The sequence below is a fragment of the Solenopsis invicta genome, chromosome 9 (genome assembly GCF_016802725.1).
Source record: "Solenopsis invicta isolate M01_SB chromosome 9, UNIL_Sinv_3.0, whole genome shotgun sequence".
In the NCBI taxonomy this organism is placed as follows: domain Eukaryota; kingdom Metazoa; phylum Arthropoda; class Insecta; order Hymenoptera; family Formicidae; genus Solenopsis; species Solenopsis invicta.
This window is the reverse complement of record NC_052672.1, coordinates 11,418,192-11,439,639: the sequence shown is the minus strand read 5'-3', so window position 1 is coordinate 11,439,639 and position 21,448 is coordinate 11,418,192. Positions and strand designations below refer to the sequence as shown.

General features: G+C 36.8%; 1 protein-coding gene across 6 annotated transcripts in view; it reads right to left on the bottom strand.

The window, feature by feature from the left end:
• LOC105208288 overlaps window positions 1-21,448 on the bottom strand; it is a 79,177-nt gene that overhangs the window by 27,787 nt on the left and 29,942 nt on the right. For 2 of the 6 annotated variants that reach the window (XM_011178107.3, XM_039453546.1), the window contains one exon: window positions 734-1,032. In XM_011178107.3, coding sequence (XP_011176409.1) covers window positions 734-1,032 — 299 coding nt within the window. Of the gene's footprint in view, window positions 1-733; window positions 1,033-2,079; window positions 4,341-21,329; window positions 21,440-21,448 lie in introns of those variants that run through there. The other 4 variants (XM_039453547.1, XM_011178108.3, XM_026134712.2 and 1 more) reach the window with 4 other exon arrangements.

Sequence of the window (21,448 nt, the reverse complement as noted above, 5' to 3'; positions counted from 1 at the left end):
GATTGAATGATGTTGTGATATATTAAAAGGCATATTTTTTTTTACCAAAATTATCACGGTTTTAATTAATTTTCAGCATTATTAAAAGTATTTCGTATTTCAATCTTGCGACCTTTGTAGCTTACTAAGTTCCATATCGCGAAATCACGTCATTGAAAGGAAGCAAGATAATGCATATCTGTCATAATTTGATGAATATTCTCTGTGTTATATAATATCATATATTTACTAAAATAAAGGAAAAATGCTGATAATGTCAATTAATTGCATCCATCTTTATATCTATCTAGATTGGACGTTTTATCCGTTTTTAGTCATATTTTATTCATGTCAAAAATGATTATCTTTATATCGAGCATACTCACACGTATTCATATTTTTTTAAATATTAAAACATACTTGATTACAAAAATTTTTATAAATATATGAATTTATAAAAATATAAGTCCATAATGGCATAATATATCATTTTCACGCGAATACTTTAATTATTCTGCTTTATTTATTCATTCTGCTTTCATTACCAAAAGTAGAAAGAAAGAGAGAGAGAGAGAGAGAGAGAGAGAGAGAGAAAAAAAGAGAGATAAATTAAATAATAAAAAGACTCGACACATATTGTAATCACAGTTTTTCGGAGAGATGCCGCAAATCAGAGCGAGGTAGTGAAATTATAATATTTTGGCAAAAATAATGGTGCTATAATTTCGCCGTTCACGTGCATTATCTCACTTACCGGGAACTTGCTGCTGTGAGTTTGCAAACTGGCCGCCTGTTGAGCCTGACCCGAACTCTGCTCCTCCCCGTACAAAGGTGGCATCCTGTATTCCGGTGCAAAGGACTGCCCGGCTACGCTTCGAACCTGCCCGTTCTCCGCGACGTTGGTCCTTTCCGGACCGGAAGTCGTTCGCAAAGACGGCCGTTCGGCTACCGGCTGCTCCCGGTGTTCGTCCTGCTCCCGGTGAACGTCCTGACTCTTCTGATTGTTCGACACCGGTTTCGGTGGTGGCACTGGCTTGTAAGGCCCTTCTTCATCTGTAAGAAAAAAATACGCAATTCCTGTTAAAAATTTTATCCCGATACAAGACAACTTATTTAATTTAAATAAAAAATGTGTGCCGACAGAGAAGTTACGAGTGCAAACATTACGGCGATTTGTCAGTGGATTCTGCATAATTACACTTTGCAATATTAAAATTTTTATTCAACTTTTTAATGAGAATTTTTTGCACAGAATAATAATTAATAATATTTTTTTAATGCGCATTTTCAATTCTTGTGTTATACGCAAAAAATGAAATTGGCGAAGAATATGCGTATGCGTATATATGAGAAATGTGAAATAAATATTAATATATTCGCTACGATGCATCCAGGAGTATCTGTGAGCCATGACACGAATGTGTTGAACAACTTATTCAAATGAAAGACATGTCGAGGAAATTGCTATGTATTATACATAAGTCTACTGAAAAGTATGTTAAGAATATTTAGATAGGATGATTTAATTGCAAATAAAAAAGAAGTGCATAAGCTACACTTTTACATTTGAAATCCATTTGAGAATTTTGCTCAGCAATATTTACGTAAGCCGGTCGTTCACTCGATAAAATATCAAAGCGCATAAAATCCGTGAATAAGATAACTCGATGACTCGCGATAAGATTATACCAGCTAAAGTACGATTACTGCGCACTAATTTCCATCTTACGCCCGTAAATATATGCATTTCTTCCTCGCTCTCTCCCAGTCTCTTCCCCGTTTTCTTTAACGTTTTACTCACTAAAGTCTCATAATATTTGCAATGCAATTACAGCAAAACGATCGTAACGCAAATGATAGTATGCGTGCTGCGTTATTAACGTCATATTATATTCCTGTTACGCCCTAACTGCTCCGCGTTAATTCCGCAGGAGGAGGTGCGATATACGGCGCAACTAGATCGCGATTAAGGTCCCCACGGAAGTAAGGACGTGCGAGTTATGTTACGAATGCGCACGTTCCTGAAGAATATGAGCCGTCCGTTAGCGAGAGTCCAACGCTCGCGAGAGACCAGCGTGCGTTTATATATGTGTGTTATACCTTGGCTCTGATTCTGCCGCCTGAGACGGTTCTCCTGCTTGACTTTGCGGACGGTGGTGGCCATCGCGTGTTGGCTGACCATCTCTGACAAATACTTCCACAAGTGTATTTCGAGTCCCCTGTTTTCACCCTCGATGGTCAACCCTGCCCCCGCTCCTTCAGCGAACGAGTTATCGACAATGACAGGCCGCGGGTCTGCTCAACCCGATGCGTGTCGCTTCGAATAACGGGCGTTCTTGAATGAAGTCCTCCCGCCCATGGTCGATTACTATAATCGTCGGTCCACGATTCAAGATTTAAACTGGCTCGCAGATCATAGAAAAGTATAGCGTGCTGATCGCGCGCGCACGAGGAGAGACGTACACGGATGGGTGACTCGGGTTTGTGGGCCACCCAGGACGGCGACTTCTTGCACAAATTGAAAGTCTTTTCGCCGCGCGTCGGCAAATTCTTTGTTTTCGCACGGGAGGGAGTCCCGGGCGATGACAGACTGCCAGCTGCCGTCGCGTCTCGGGCACGCTGGGCACTTTACGGGATTACAAAGTTCATTAGTTCTCCTTCATTAAGACGTCGCAGCAGTTTATCTCGAATTAGTTTCGCTAATTTCTTCGCACGATGACTGGCTTCACTCGTCGAGATACACTAATTCATATTTACGTCGTTCCGCACGCCTCTTTTTGCAACTGATGCGCGAGACAATGATTTCACTGTAATTAAGGAAGCGAGCGGACTGATAACACGACGGATTAAAATGCATGCTGGTTTGTTAACGCAATTTCGGCAGGAATTGGGTTAATTAGCATTCCTCCTCGCGACGGACTTCCGTTTCACAGACAGACAACCTTTTGTCTCGCCGACGAAAAGCACATGGATCTCTTTTTTTTTTCTCAAAGGCCCGCCCATCACATCTTGTCACTTTCACGCGAAAATGCTCATTGTTCGTCGCAGCGAGAACTCCTCTATTTTTCATGCGGTTGCGCACGAAAAGAGAACGTATTTGGAGTCGACTGCGGAATAACTTTTCTTCGTTCGTTTTATATATTCCACGAAAAAGTTCGCGCTGACGAACCGAAATTTTCAGCGTATTTGCCTCGGGGTGGGAATCGCCGAACGAAGCGCCTGATCGTTTCCTTCGATTTTTCCCCAGATGGAATTCCAGATAATTTATCACGAATACGACACACTTTTAGATTTTCGCGCACTGCTTCCGAAATGGAAGTTAATGTACAATGTCCCTGGCAAATTTATCGTCTCCCTTCTTTCACGCGGAGAGAAAGCTTTTTCTTTGCCATTGCCTAATGGCGACTTTCCTTGTGCGTCCTTTTTCTTCCCTCCCTCCCTCCCTCCCCGCCCCTTTTTCTCTTCTCGTCTCTCGACCGTTCTTGTAATATCCCCGATCCAATTTATTCAACCGCCGCCTTGATTACTCGACGATGTTATTTGCTGCTCCCCGAGACTTCCGGCGCTTCACAATAAAACGCACTTTGTTTGCCGCGATAATGCAACATCAAATAGATGCTTCTCCTAGATTCTTTTTTTTCCCCTTCATTAATTCGGCTGCGAATTTTCCCTTTCCAATCGATCTATCACCTTCTTCCCAAATTTATCACTCGCGTTCGGAACGCTTTCTTCAACCGGAATACACAACTCTCGCACTTGTATGGCGCACTTAATTGGCGGACTCGATCGTTGGATTTATTCCCGCGAATCAAATCCGTGGGCGTTCAATTTTTCTTTCTTGTTCATCAATCCCGATGAAATTCCTCCGTCAGTCAACTCGACACACCAAATTAAACCGATGTCCTGCGAGCTACTTGAAATTCAGTCTCCCATCAGTTCACATTATTCCCGGATCTCCGAATAACTTTTTCCCCGCGGTTCCTTGTCCTTCTTTTAATTTTCCTTCCACGCCGGAGGCCCAGTCAAAGAATATTAACATCCCTAAATCCCGGAGGGCTTTCACTCCCGAGTATATCCAATCAGCTCGGTTCGAGACGCCGCACTTTCGACTGATCCACCACCGACCGACGACGCGACTTTTCCTCGGCGGCTGCTCGCGCGTGACTCGCGTTCGCGCGAGTGCCGAGCGCACACCGGTCGAAAGATTTTCCTTCCGCGCGCGCGAAGGAGAGAGAGAGCGAGCAGCGCGTGTAAGCCACCTTGGAGCAGCCCGCGCCGACGGAGCTCAAACTTTCCATTGAGTGAACGTCGTGGTTCCGCCGTTCTGACTTCACTTCCGGTATCGTCCCACCACGAGGAGTCATTATAGACACTCCGGCGGTGGGAGCGGAGCGAGAGACGGAGAGGGATGAACGAACGACAACGGAGAGTGATTGCCGGAGCAGGCGGAATGAGACGGTCGGACGTTGAGAGGGAGATAGAGAGTATAGACCAGTGAAAAGGGAAGAGAGGCGGAGAGAGATCGCAGAAGGGACCAGACCGACACACCGGGATAATTTATTCCGCGCTCATACGCGGCCGGACTCCGCGACGCGCATCCGACGAATATCAAGCTGCCTCGGTGGCTCTGCCTCTCCTGCGATCGCCGATCGTTAGATCCGCAACCCCGGAGGAACGCGCGAACTCACGTCCACGGCGAATTTTTGTTCCCCTCGTCTGTGTCTGCAGTTCGCTTGAATCTTCGTGCCGTAGACGATCGTGTTTTTTCAAGTGAACCAATAATCTTTCTCCGTTTCATGTGAATATATTGTATGTATATATAAGAAAAGAGAGAATAGCTTCTACTTTATGGGATTGGGATTAATTATGAGACCGGCTTGGTGTGATGAAATTGGAGTGCACGTTGTGGTTTTAACTCGGCACATGCCACCTTCTCTAAATATTAATTCTTTTTATTAAATCGAGGTGAAATCTAAAGTTTCTTAACCAGGCGCACGCTATAGTATAGGGATTAATAGAAGTTTGTGAGGCATTTTCTTATAATTCCTTTCGTGAGCTTAATAACTTAACGAAGTTATGAAGCATAACGCGACAAGTTGGACGAAGTTTAATCATTTCCAGACATGCTTAATTCGATGACAACTCAACCGATATTCAAATAAACAAAAAAAAAGCAATTGTTAGTTTCTCTCCGGACAAAATTTAGTCGGCTAATTTAATTATCATTTTTGTAAATTAAGATAGCTGAAAGAGATCGCGTGTTCATAAATCTACAATATTTCTGAGAGCACATTCAAATTTATAATATATATCATTTCCTATAAAAATATTGTATTTTTTTTATTACTTCTTGTTCTTGTAATTCATTAAACAGTAATACATTTAATGTACAATGATATTAAAATTATTAAATCGGAGTTGAAAATATATTTCTTGATTGTCTCTGTTGATAAAATTAATTATGCAAATAAATCCGGAATGGTTTAATAATATTCTTCAGTTTAATTGATTTTACATCTCCGCATTTTCAAACTAAATAACAAAATAATCTTTTCATATTTAGTATAATTTATGTATAAGAAACTCATTTTGAATATCATAAAATAAAGTTCTTATTCACTTGACGTATCGCTTCCGTTCTTACGATCTTACATTAACGAAACCCGCATCAATTACGAACGACAGTTTGAATGGGGAACAACTTTACATCTTCAAGGTAGCGGCGCGGGGCGAATTGAGGCCCGTGATTCGAAGGAAGAAACGAAGGAAAAGTCCGAACATCGAACCACTTACTTTATGGTTCGGGAAGATTTCCACCGCCGGTAATAACACGCTGCGATGCACGCTGGGAAGGAAGAAAAAAGACGTGATCGAAACACAGATTAGTGGTTGCCGATTGCGTAGAATCATTATCGGTATGTGGGGCATGGCGAAGATAAGAGCAAATCGCGCGGCCTTTCGCGGCGATCGAAGGAAAGTCGGCTCAGGCGAAGATGAAGAGGCACCAGCTTGATTCTACTCATTTGATTCCCAACCACAACTCAACATCCGAACCCTGTTGATTCTCGTCTTTGCCATGCGAGGCAGCTTAATACATTTCCATCGCAGGCTTGATATATTTTTAATCGTAATTAAAAACATACAGTCTCTGCAAAGTAAATAAAACTTGGAAATGTATTTAATTTTAACACTTCGAATAAACTATATACATATGAAAGTTGTGTAAATAAGACTATATTTTTATAGTTTATTTATTCTGTTTGTTATTAAAAATTAAGTTATTTTCTGTTTGAAACAAAATCTTGATTTTTATGTGAGTACTTGATTTATATAAAGTTTTATTGTAATCGTCTCTTTAGTTATTTTGTAAATAAATAATTAAATTTTGTTTATTTTACAGAACTGATCTCTGCATCGCAATGAAATTTTACATAAATCGTCTTGAATATTTAAAGTGCTCAAATAAAAAAAATTCAGATTTTTTTCATTATTTCTTATTTCATTGTTAATTATATTTTTATTAGAGCACGTGTCCACTTCTTATTGAAATAACTTTTTATCCAGATAGAAAATCGCCGCCAAATTTTTCCCACTATTTTCAAATATAACATAAAACAATTTGTGATAATAGTATCAGTTGATATTTGCATACGAAAAGAACGGTTTTGCTGACTTGTCTAAAAATTTAGCTGGATATAAATCTAAAAACAATTTTGAATTTTGGGTCATCAAAATAATTTTGTAGGTCATTCAAATTAGTTGCTAGAACAAAAAGATTTTGCAATCTTGAACGTCCTACATATTTATTTTCGTGACCCAACAAAATTATTTTCAGATCTGTATCCAATTAAATTTTTTGATACTTCAGCAAAAGCGTTCTTTCCGTGCAATGAATGTAAATTCGCTGTTTTCCGACCTTGCCTTCGACCTTGTTTTTGCAATTCGATCATTGACGTGTCGATGGTCAGTGCACGATATGCACAGTGGCGTAATTCAATTTCTCAGCTGACATCTCAAGGGAACGTACAACAGTTATTTGCGTCTTCGCTCGCGGAAGGAGAAAGGTAAAAGTCATGTCGCTTGGCTGAAAAATTTCGCGTACATCCGCCTACTCACGCGCGCTCTATCTTATCCGTCAGTTTTAAACGCCGTGATGGATCATCGCCTCGACGCGACCGCGTGAATTACCATCTTCCTTCCCGGCGTGCTCCCGAGATCAATCAACGGATAAGAACCCGCGGTTATTATTGGCAGAACCCGGATTTCAGTTAACGCCCACCTGTCAATTCTCTATTGCCTCGATTTAAGGTGTACACTGAAAACTTCCTTTCACATAAATTTTCTCGCACACCGTGTGCTCGATCTATAATTACGTTGGTTTTTGCACGCGCGCGAAACGCGTTGTTACGGCCACCGCTTCCTAATACGGAAGTAAAAGAAATTTTAGCATAAAGCTGTGACAAGCCAAGTGACAATGTGCCGCCACTATTCGATTCGCATGATTCGATCGAAAGTCGTCGAGAGCGGCGAGAGCGTCCGATATCGCGCGAACACTTATGCATCTTGGCCGTTCCGTTTCCCATTTTCTCGAACTCTTCCTTTTCCCCGGCGAACTCGTTTCTCGAACGAGCGAGACGATTCAGCGCAGCGAACGCGGCCAAGTCGATATCCACTCCGCGGCCGCCGCTCGTCGATCCGGGATTTTTAACAAACCACATATACCTGCTTACCCCTTTCGCGGTCGGTCGCTTGATGACCGCTCGCAGCCACTATCGATTTCTGCTATCGAGCCTGATTACGCTCGCGCGTGAAACGTGCTTCGAGATTATACACATGCGAGCAAAGGATATTCCCAAGGAAAGTTCGAGCGCGGCAACTGTCGGTCTGTGTTTATAAAATGATATGTATAATGCGACACAAATGGGCCGAAGCAAATCGCGCGCTTTTCCTTCAATTACACCGAGGGAAAAATTACGAAATTTTATGAAATATTTATTCGAACAGTATTAATGAAATATTTATTAAATGTAAACATATATTTATTTAATACAAGAACTACTAATTTAATTTAAATATCATTTTTTCTTAAATATTTGCGTACCGTAAGTAAATATTTTATTAGAACTGTTCGAATAGAGATTTATTAAAATTTAATAATTTTTTTTCTCTTGTATATTAATAACTAATAAAAAAAAAATATTTGCGACAAAAATTTCTTGGCATTAATACACACGTCATGTTTGTATAATTTTACGCAATACATTTCCTTGAATATAAATTAAGGGAATATTATAACGTACAAGAATGTTCCATTTTCCATTATAATAGCACCGTGTTATTATGCAGAACTTATATAACTTTCATAGTGCTGTTATTTCTCCATTTCTCGCTCACAAGTTTCGCTGTTTGTGCTTCATCATGGAAGAAGTTATCACTAACAGTGTTGTAACGTGTTCATGTTGTAATCTTCCTCGGCGCGCGAAAGAATTGCCGTCGGATTGTTAATTAAAATACCGCCAATTAATATGTTAATTGGAATTGAATTCCGTCTGCAGATTCTCTGCCAACTTGGGATCCATGTCTTTGTTAACAAAAAAAAATGTTGGGAAGTTGACATTATTTACGAGTTAAAAACAAAGAACATCTTAAGTACTAAAAATCTGACAAACCTGCAACAATAATGTGAAAATCCAGGGAGATTATCAAAAAAGATGGCAATTCATGAAATCTTCATTAAGAAAATAGCTCGAGAGAGAGAGATTAATGTTACGTAATCCACAAATAAAAGACGAACTAATAGCAGATAGACCGGGAATCCTATCGGACGTACGCTGTGGAGATTATCTAAAATAATAAATCGGACGTCTCTCACGCTTCCCGATTTACTCTAGAGCGTCATTAAAACCTGGGTAATAGTCCGGATCTTGGTGCAAAACCGATTCTCCCGACATTCCTGGCATCCTTCTCGTCGATACTGCCGTTAGTTTCGCACCGTATCGCTCCACTCTTCGGGGCATCGCTGGAATTAAACCCCACGCGATTCTCGCTTTTCTGATTCCGATGGGATATCGCGGCAATAGCGTTCACGTCCCATTTAACCGGTTCGCTATCGGTGGACGGCGCGACGTCATCGGAAGTTCCGCCGTGATGTTCGATGATGCTGCCCGTCCGCCATCGTCCACTCGGCCGCTTCTCTCTCTCTCTCTCTCTCTCTCTCTCTCTCTCTCTCTCTCTTTCTATCTCTCTCTGTGCGCGCTTTACGCATTCCCTTCGTCCTGTATCGTACGCTCGTTACCACGGTACGCACTACGCAGGAAATATACGTCGAAGCATCAGGATGGCGAATTCGTTTGACACCGCTATACTCTGTCGCGTCCGATGTTGACTTTACTCGTCGAAGTTATCGGCGACTCTCATCGTCTCCCAACGTTTCAACGCGTTTCATCGCGACGCTGGCCGCTCGAACAACGGGGATGTGAATATATACGCAATGCTACAAAACGGAGGGTTAGTGTAGAAGGTCGTTGATAGAGTTTGTGGGAATAAAAAGAAATTATCCGTTGACATAATGATCCGATCTCATGCACGAAGTATCAAGAATGAAAATTAGATGAAAAAAATTCTGAATATTTCGGGAAAAAAATTGTGAGCACCAACACATTTCACTATCTACTCGAATTTCCTATCTTACTTATTGAACGTTTTTAGAAAATCGAAGTAAGCCATTATTTTATCAAAACAGGAGAATGGTAATCTCATTATCATAACAAGCAAATTGCTTATACTTATAAAGTAGAGCACAACTTCCAGCCATAAATTTAGCATAGTCTTCAAGCATACTTCTCGTTTAGAATGAAGAACCAAGTAAATACACACTGACAGAAAAAAATATCTTAAAACAAAATGTTTTACTTGGTACAAAAAAATTATTTAAGCGGTAGATATTAAAAGCTTATTTACTTGCAGTTAAAAATTTCTCAATTGAAATACTTTGCGTAAATAAAATGAAGAAATGAATTTTAATCAAGTAATTTTTTCTTGCAGTTTTAGAAAATATTTATTGTTAGACTATTTTTATGTTCAAGATTGTTTAATATATGAAAACTTAATTAAATTGTATATGTAAAATCATTATTTAAATGCAAAAAAATGGAAAAATACAATATTGTAAAGTAAATATTTTTACTTAAACAGAACAAACAAGTTCTTGCGTCAAAATATATGATTTTAAGAAAATGCTTTGATTAAAAAAATTTGTCTCTTAATGCAAACTATTTTATCTCAACGTGTTATCAAAGCACTTTTGTTCATTATTTTACTGTTAATCTTATACGCGTAATTCTAAATTGAGTCAGTCTAAAATAACATCCTGAAATTTTTCCTAATCTCACTGTATTAAAATAATTTCTGTAATCTAAGATCAAACAAATTTATCAAAGAAATCTTGGTTGAGCCGGCGCGGCGGTCGACGGATGCTAATTCGTTCGGAAACTAGAAGTGGTCACAGGAGTGAAGAAACGGTAATGGAGATTGTATAGAAGATACGCGCGCGGCACTTGGAATTCAGGAATTTCTTTAATCTCGTTAATGTCGTGTAGGACGATTCACACGATTAACGATACCCGGGGCCGCCGTCGGAGACGAAGTTTAACGTTAATTATTTAAAGGACGTGGAATTTTCGCAACGCTGCCACGCAGTTCTCAAAAAGATATCTTGCACCTGGATATTGCAGCGCGAGTGTCCGGCGTACCATCCAGCTGTTCCCTACGGGTATGCACCGACGGCGACGGTCGCAGAGACAGTCTCTGTTTACGAATCCCGTGTCGCAAACTCACGTAGGCGACCATGCTCGCCAGTCATTCAAATGTCTGCATGCCGACGACAATAATAATTCCGACGTCGTGGAGGGAGAAAGAAAGCATCGTCGTTATACGACGCGAAAATAAGCCGCGCCGCGCCTCGCAGAGACAGATTCTGCGTCTCTCGTGTCTCGTGACTCTCGTCCGCCACGTTGGAGGATCGATAGGATGCCTTATTGTAGTTAAGCTTTACTCTCGCCGTTATTGTCGCGTGGGCGTCCGCAACGCCCGGCAAATTTCCCGAGTGGGTGGAGGAATTGCGTTCGGCAAGACCCAATAGCGCAGGCCTTCATCCTCGTTCTTCGCGACAATACGCGTAATTTGAAGATTGAAATTATATGTTTAGAGGCTATTTATAGAGCAGGTTTTCCCCAAACTTATGTGAATCGCGACTAATTTTTTTGAAACGGTAAACATTTGCGAGCCATCTAGTTTTAAGGGAAAAAACGAGAGAACAGTAAATTAATCATTCATTTAAACTATTTTATTTATATAACTTTACTTTTTCTACTTTTTAATTTTTTATTAAATTTCTCAAAACATTAAGAGAACTATTAAAAAATTACAGATTGTTTTATATTGCATTTGAAAGCTGTAGAAAAAAATTGACTGCGATTTTCTCTATCTGTATAAAAAATTACTTTAATAAGAAATAGACATGTGCTCTAATGAAAATATAATTAATAAAGAAATAATGAAAAATTTTGAATAATTAATTTAAATACTTTAAATATTCTAAATGATTTATATAAAGCTTTATTGCGATGCAGAGATCAGTTCTGTAAAATAAACAGCATTTATTTATTTACAAAATAACTAAACAGACAATCACAATAAAACTTTGTATAAATCATATTGAATACTTAAAATACTTACACCAAAAAAAGATTTTTTTTCAATGTAAAAAATAATTTAATTTTTAATAACAAATAGATCGAGTAGATAAAAATATGTTATTAAGTAAAAATATAATCTTATTCACTCAATCTTTATATATATAGTTTGTTTGACGTGTTAATATTAAACACATTTCTAAATTACGTCTGCTGCATCCTTAAAGAAGAGTATTAGATCTAAAAAAGATTATAAATTGTTTTAAAATAAAATTATAATTTTAGAAGCTGTTTAGAGAGTATCAGATTTAGCGAAGAAACGTATAAATTGTTTAAAGATGCTCTACAAAATGACTATTCTGTTTACACATCTGTCTGTTATCGAATAAAGTATGTAATACTTATAACAGCGCTTTCTCAAAAGAATTTCAAATGAACAGTGCTAATACGATTTTCTCAGCTGCAGACGTAAGAGACTGCGTGCATGCTAGGATAGCGTCCGATTAAATCTATGAATTACATATCTGCTTTCCTAACGGTATACACAGTCGCAAAGGAAACACGCGAAACGCGGGAAACGTAGCGGTCGCACAGATACGTCGTCGCGATGGGAAGCGAGATGGTGGTATAGTTTGCAGTAATGAGGAATAGTGGGTCCACCACTTTCAGGGCGGATTTCATTGACCGAGGACACGACAGTGGACACACAACGGTGCCCGTGAGAAAATACGTTGTGGAAGAGAAGGAGGCGAAGGAGAAGGAGGAGGAGGAAGAAACGGAGGAGCCGATGTGTGTGCGTCACGGTGAAGAGGTTTACGTGGTAGGTGGGTCGACCGAGGAACTAGACTTCCACCATAGGTACACTTAGGCGGCTCAACCATGCGTGCTTCCCCGCACTCGCGAGCGTCACAGGTGAGCTGAGGGGCGCTCGCCGTGGAACGAGTCCTGCCGGAGCGCGTGTGGAAAAGGAAGAAGAAACGAACGGGCGACTGGACGGCAGAAGAGAGCGAGTCTCCCGCTCGCTAATCGCCGCTCCGAGATAGGAAAAACACATGTACGGGGTGAAGGCTCCAGGTTCATTACTCACCCCTTCGCGCAGTTTTTAACCCTTTGCCCACTGACGACAGCTCCCGCATAGTTTTATATCTAGCGCTGACGCAACAAATGCTCTTCTGATGACTTCGTAATTTCATAAGGAGTATTTTACTTTGCTAGATCCGATGAAAGACCTCTTCAAGAATTTTTTTAAGAGTATTGAAGCAATTAAGATGGAACTTTTGTAGAAATACTTATTGATTTTCCTCGATTATGATGATATTTTTTACTATTGCAAATTATCCAGTGATATAAATGACATTAAATTGAAGTCTGCAAATTTTCTCTGTGAAAATAATTGAAAGCCACTTTTGGTTTGATACATAAAAATAAAAAAAATGTTCTGAATTTATATGAGGCAGTGCATCGATTAACCTAGACTCAATATTAAAATTTAAAAAATTAACAAGATGGCGATTTTTAAAGATTATTTTAAATATTTTAATCTTATTTTAATTTTTGAAAAATCGCCCTTTTGTTAATTAATATTTTATATTGATTCTAAGTCTCTGTCGATGCACGATATAAATTAATAATACTTTGTTTTTATTCAAGTTAATAAGTGACTCTCACTCATTTTCGTAGAGGAAATCTAAACGCAATGGACGTTTGATTAAACTTTATTTGTTTTAATAAGCGCGTGTATGATAAAATTGCTGGTGCATGATTATCATTTTCCTTCAGTGATTTAAAACTATACGCAGCTTGTATAATCTTATACGTTATGCTACATTATCGTTACGTCTGACGTATCGTTCAAATTTTGTTTTTATCAACACGCACGGTAATGATATATTTTAGTCCTTCACGTAATCATTAAAGAGCACGTAAGCAATTCACTTATCTATATTTACCATTTTCTCCTAGTGATTTTAGTTGTCAACGGTTATTTTACTACACGGAAAGAACGGTATTGCTGTTGTACCTAAAAATTAGCCAGATAACAGATCTGAAAATAATTTTGTTAAACTATTAAAATAATTATGTAAAACGCTTCTTATCATTGCTTAACAGCGTTCTCCCTAATTATTTTGACGGTCCAACAAAATTATTTTCAGATCTGTATCCGACTAAATTTTTAGGTACTTTAACAAAAACCGTTCTTTCCGTGTATCAATCTTACATACTGTGTTATTGTATTGTCGTGACATTCATCCTTATTATATATAGCTGCCTGTCCCGGAATAACAAACGGATTCCTCTTTCCGCGTCTCCGTCCCTCTGCATAATATTTATTGTCCCTCTCCACCGCAACGTCGCACGCCCCTTTTATCGCGGCCACGCAATCGCACAATATGCGACAAGTGAGTATACGCACATCGAGGCAAAAAGAAAATACGAGATTTATGATTAGTCCGCCGAAGAGGAGGAAGGCTAGGGCAGGTTCGTAGAAACAGATCGCTCCACGCTACGGTGCACTCGTGCAATCGTTAATCGAAGCTCCAGTCTTTCTTCGCCGCAGGAACGAAACTGTGTCGATATTATCAGTAGGCACCAGAGGCGAGTGAACTGACCGTAACGATGCCAATAACGATTTGCCCAAGTACCGACCGTTTTATCAATGCGGGAGAAAACACCCTCGGAGATAATTAAATTACCGCTCGATCATGATCGCAAAGGATTCTCAATAGCGGTATGTTTATCAATTAGAGTTAAAATCTACGTATACTTTTGCGACATTTTAAATTAATATATTTGAAATTAACGTCTAAATAGAATTTTTTATTCTGGCAAAGGAGAATTTTACTTAGAAAGAGAAATGTGAATATGCACTGTTAAATCGAATTCTATAGCATCCAATTTGAGTTACTTTTTGTCATTCTTACAGGGGCAACGGAGCTTTCATTTAACATATCTTTAATTTAAACTAAAATGATGAAATATCGAATTCTATAATACCCAATTTGAGATATTTTTAATCATTCTTATAGGAGCAACGGAGCTTTTATGTGATATATCTTTACTGTGAACTAAAATAATGAAGTTAAACAAGTTGTTAAAAAAGTATTAAATTTGTCTGAAATTTAATTTACTAGATCCCTACGTCAATACGGATTCTATTTATTTTAAGGAATTCGTTTAAAATTGATTCTTCAATATTGAACAGTGTATCGGGCTGATAAATAATTTTATCGAAGAAACAGGAGCAACGAGTCCGTGGCATTCCTAAAGATATAATTAAGACGTGTAGTGCATCGACAGGACATGCATCGACAGGACATGTAAGATTGCGTGTTGCGATAGCGAGCACGCGGATGATAGGAGGACGAGTGCAGCGGTGGACGCGAAAGTTAAAAACAGCGTGACCAGGCATAGGACGTCGCTGCAACGCTAAGCGCTTTCCCGCAAGCCGGATCCGGACTTGTTGTTTTACGTTATGGATGCCGCTGCGTTACCGAACCGGTTAAATAACCCGTGCATATTCAAATGTCCCAGCGAAGACGACGACGACGACATAGCGACGCGAAGGCGACAACTGAAATTCCCTAGCGCAGCATCCACGCGACGGACTTTACCACTTTAAAGCCGTTTTCTGTTTCGTTTACGACGTTAATACGAAACGCTTCATAATGTAATACCCTGTCCGCCAAGGCACACTGCATTACGGGCTTATTATAATATCGCAATTTAACGCTGGTCTCATATGCATTTCAATTACGTCGTACTCGGAACAGGGTATAATTATTTTTGCTAGTATTATCGCGAGAGTGCCAGTAGAAATGACAGAACATGAAGAGAAACTACAAAATTCGGAGTAAAATTATTCTTATAGATCCTCGCGTTATTTTGTAATTTTTATAGTATATAAACACGTATACACAGTAAGCTTTTCGTGGCATATCTGAATGTGCAGTGAATATTATTCGCGCGTGTGCGTCCACTTTTATATATTATAACTGCATGCACAGAAAACTATATTATTGGAACATATCTCTTGATCCAATTTTAAGGTGAACGTACATAAAATATCGCGTTTGAAATAAGAATTGGGTCGAAGATTTTTAGCACAATTTTCTAAGTAAAGATAGAAACTACTGGCGACATACACTTGGTGACAGTTTTAGTAATGTTAACTTTATTTTCCTGTCTCTTTCTAGAACTAGAACTGACTATTTGATGAATAAAATATTGCAACCTAAAAAAGATATATTGACATATATGTATAGACAAGCTTGCATAAAAAGAGTCAAACATTAGTATCCAATTAAAACTCAAATAAGTATTCTGTTTAACAATAATTTATTTCATATATAAACAAGAAATTATATTCTTGCATATACATAATCTTCTTTGAAGAATTTGGGAATCTTAAATATTGTATTTTTATTTCAATGTTATAATAATCATCCAAAGAGCAAAATATCATTCTTTGGTAATAATAAATAATATTAAAAAATTCTAATTCTAAGTTTAAAAATATTGTTACTTTTCATCTGATATTTTTTTTTCTTTTGACTCACAAAAATAATTATTGAACCATGAAAAATTATACAAAATTTTGTAAATAAATCATATCTGTTTAACTATGTATAATCTTATTTCAATACCTAACATTTCTCAAAGATACTGTCAAAATAAAAATGTTCTTTCCTTTCTCTGCGTAGTACCGATCAATTGTTTATTATCTATAAAGTCAGATATATAAAAAAGTTTTTTTATCCATCTAAATACTTTAAGAACATTTATATATCTATTTCTTTCAAAATATAATTCAATCAATTTTTCTAGTGCACGATTCTTCAATAGTGATGTATCAATACATCTTTAAAATGTAATATTGATTTTCAGGGACTCGCTGACGAACGCAAACGGTGACAAATCTCATCCCTTACAGGAGCGTTTCATTTAATGAAAGAAGGCCGACGACACGTGCGGTCTTCCCTTGCGAAATCATTTTGTCCTAGTTGTCTTAAGATTCATTCTTTTCCCACTGCGGCCAACCTTCCGAGTTGCTTCGACGCACGCATCCACTTTATTTTACTCCTATTCTACTCTTGAGCGGGCGAGCGAGCAACTCGTTCGTCCTCTTGCTCTCTCTCTCTCTCTCTCTCTCTCTCTCTCTCTCTCTCTCTCTCCCTCTCCCTCTCTCTCTGTCATCGGTCCCGCTGCGTGCTACAAACGGCCTTTGAATAGCGTCTAGTTTTTGCCGAGTAACTAGTTTTACCGGGGGTTTTCATTCTCCGCTCTATCCGCGAACGTATCGAGCAACCGTGAAAATTAATCTCGCCGGTTCTCTCAACGCCGTAAAATTCGAGCGAAAGTGAATAAAGTTCCGGAATCCACGAAACTGTCGCCGATTCCTAAAACTCGCGAGCTCCAATTATTGCTCTTTGATTATCTCTCTCAGCGTCAGTTACACGTAATATCGCGTTTTGTGAAATCGTTATTCGAGAAAGATTAAAACTTTTGAAATAAGATTAAAACGCCATTTTTTTTTTGTTGAATAACGGATAAATGTAAAAATATATGAATTTGCTGAAAACATTATTATCTGCGCAAATATTATTACGAGATGCATATCACAATCGTTTTCGTATGTATTGAGAACTTCAAGAACTTTTATCTTGGAATATGTATTGACAGATTCAAATAATACGCAGAAGTACCAAATATCAAAGGAAGAAATAAGTAAGAAAGGAAAGAGAAGCAATTTCACAGAGTAATAATTCTGCATTTCTTCCGTAATGCGTAATAAGAATATATAATAATAACAATAATGCGAAGCTACACCGCAACGAGGCATCAATTAATAGCGATTTTTACGCGCGTGTTACGTATAAATTTCAATCGACTGTAATAAGCCCAAAGCGGGATTACCTTGAGATACATGGCGCATTAAGCGACAATGCAAAAAAGAAACTCTCGTACAGTGGGCTATAAAAGTATTCCCGGCATGCAATCTCGCCTCACAATCACGTCCCTACTTAATATTTTATCTTTGGAAGTTGGTTGGCAGCGACAGTCTACGAGCGGGGAAATTAATCCCCAGTTATAAAGTAATATCGACCGGCTATTAAAGAAGCATGTTAATTAACGATTCCTTCAAACGACGATAGCGTGAATTCGTCCCATTCGTCGCGAGGTCTCGCGATAAATTATTACCTCGCGAGTCACGACCGCTGCACTCGGCGCGTTTCCTTTCGTATTTTGAAGCGCTTTGACATTCTCGATATAAAAAAAAGGAATTGTAAAGAGATTAATGGTCGCGCTAGACCCCGACGTGCGACTCTCCGTATTTTCGCCGAACGAGATGAAACTTTATCTCGTTTATAACTCAATGCTGAAAGAGTGCAACGTTGGAAGAGCGGACAAATAATGCGCACCTGAATAAATGTACAATGCTTTTCAACAGTCCATTAGAAAATAATAGGCATGCGTCAGCAATTTTGCTAAGATGTAGTAATATGTTAATGTTGCTTAGTATATAATACGTGTGATAATAAAAATAGGTCACATGTTGAATAAAAAGTATGCATAAAAAATAATCTGCAATGAAGTTATTTTTTTAAGCAATATTTTTTACATTTATTATATAGATTCTTATGGAAAGTGATCAATATAAATGCGAATTTAAAATTAACATGTTAATGTTGTTTCAAGTATAATACTTATGGTAATAAAAATAAGTCATATGTAAAATGAAAAATATATGCATAGAAGATAATTTCCAAAGAAATTATTTCTAAGAAATATTTTTTAAATCATTTTAGATTGTTATCTAAAGTGATTATCAACTCTGATTAATGTAAATGAGCAACGTTCGTATCATTCACATCATATGAAAGAATTTTAATCTCTCTCTCTCTCTCTCTCTCTCGAAATTGGGACGTCATTCTGCGATCTGGTCATGGAAGGACGAATATTTTATGTCCGATCTATATTACATTCTTCTCCTTCTACTTTCAAGGCACAGAAGCATATCATTCTTCTAATTCTAAGATGCTGATGTGAAAATAACGAAATATTATATTACTAGTACTAAATAATATCATTACGAATAACAAAGATAAAATAACGGTACAATAATATTTTAAATATACGTGTATAAAAGTGTGTGCGCGTGATATTATATTAAAATATGACGTTAAATAAACAATGTTTTCAGAATACAAAAGCAGGCAGGATATAAAAGTTGCTTAGATTAAAAATCCAAATTAAAAATATTTATTAACCTTTATATCCTCAAAGTTTAATAATAAAGAAAAATAATCCAGACTAAATCGCCTCGAAAATTATTCTCAATTGTTAGCTTTTTTTTGTCGAATTTATTGAATTACAATACGAACTTTAAATCTAAATAGAAATTGTAGGACGAAAATTTCAACAACTCCCTCTTCGCGCTTATATTCGCGGAGGATAAGCGCGTTTGTGTTTGATAAAATGCAAATTTTCGAACATTAATAATTTTGCCAACAGAAATAGTTAATTGAATAGAGAAACTAATGACTTGCAAAGCTTAAAATGTCACTTTATCGACGCCGTGGGCGTTGCCAGCAATTTCGCTGCTTCGTTTCGAAGTATGTTATGTTTTATCGCGCGTGAAACATTCCACACGAATAAATTATTAACAGGTTACGTTTTCTATTTAAAAAAATAATTTTCTCGATTAATGAGCGCGTAATAAATGTACTCCATTTGCGAGCAATACAAGATATTATTCTGTATTTATAGAAACATATAACTTCCGACTATCTTTTAAATTACGAGCGTGAAAATTGCTGAGAAATTGGTATTCTATTAAATCAATTTATGCAATACAAAAAAAACAGTTTATTATTACATTCAGCATTATTTTTGTAATAAACAAAAATTAAGTAAATTTTTTATTCAATTTGAATGAATTTATTTAGACAATAATTTTTTTCTTTTTAAATTATTTTTAGAATGTTATCTTTTTAATATTAAAAAATTAAAAAAGCTATTAATATACATACGATTCTTTTTCGGATATTCAAACGAAAATTGAAGTTGTATCTCATACTTTCTCTAAATTTCTTAATCAAATTATAATTGCAATATGAGATATAACAAACATCAAATTAATTAAGATCTACTCATCAAACTGTATTATATACTTTAAAACCGGTATCAGCCGAGTTCTTCGATAAAAATTCTATTAAATACAAGTTTTAAAATAACATGCAATGTCTATACAATATGTCTCGAATTACGTTTGTTTAATTAAACACGCTCGTTTATTTAAGAGATTTATAAATAATAGACCTAAATCCGGAATATAAATTTTTTATTCGTAACATTGATCTAATTTAAAATTTAATTAAGTTTAACTGTCACGCACAAATAATTTAATCCTTTTCTAATGAAAATTTGCAGTCGAATGAAATTAATTGCTACTTTCGACGAAGCATAGCGTAAATGTGTAGCAATAATAAATCGTATCCAACCAAATTAATTTAAAACGTAATGCATAGTTCTAAATATATTACATACAAAATAAATATAATATTATTTCTATATATTTTTTTTGTAAGTATATATTTATAAGTCATATTCAACGAAGAACTTCAACCAAAAACTGTGTTATAAGTAAGTCCGAAAATTTATTCGACGTGCAGTTTCGTGAATTTAAAGAGATATGTAAAAGTACATAATAAATATCAGTATTAAGATCTAGCTATTTCCGATGAAGCATTTCGATTGTTTATATATTTATAAAAGTTTAATTAATACTTTATATTTACGTATATTTAAAACAAAAAAATCTCTAATAAATTCATAAATTTTGATCAATTCTTAGAATTAGAATTAGATTTCTTAGAATTAGATTTTATATTTTATCTACGTTTTTATTTAATCTGTTTTATCGTTCTCTAGATAGTTTTAAATTATCTAGATGCGAAATTGTTCACATACTCATACGATCTTTCGAGTAGAGTCTGATCGAAACTTTGGTTTTAGTTTCAGGTTACAGCAAGTTTTGACCAAAAATTAAGGTTTCAGTTGAGCTTCGGTTTCAACCGAAATTTCGACGACGTAGTCAAAACTAATCAAAAGTTGTAAATCAAAACTTTGTACAAATTTTTGCCGACAAACACAGTAACCTGTTGGGCACAAATGCGAAAAAACTATTATTTTCGTTATACAATATTCGATTATTTAATTATAATTATTAATTTCAAGATTACTGATTGCAATTCTATAGTACGAAACATTTATTAACATGAAATATTTATTTGATTCATTTTCTAAAGACAAATATATTTTTCTTTTCTAAAAATTTTTATTTTATTTGTTGAGATTTTATTACTAAAATAATAGACTTGTGATACGCTAAATGATTATAATAAAATTGTAATACTAAGATAGTGCGTAATAATATATGTGTGTAATTTTATTATTTTAATAATTATGACGTCTGTAAAGAATATATAGTACTTCTGTGTGCGCGTGTCTGCACATATTCTACACATAAAAGTATCGATTTCGGCCGAAATTGATACATAACCAAATATTCGGTTTCGGCCAAAATGAAAAAACATAATTTCGATTGGACTCTACTTTCACTCATCGAACTGCGAAAATGAAGATTCAGATTGTTACCTCAAAACGAACTTCCTCTAAACTCCTTAGTCACAACTGCAGAGTTTGCTGTTGACATAATGTATTTATTGAAAATTTCGGGAACAATAACAGTCGACGGGGTGCGTGACGATGTGCGT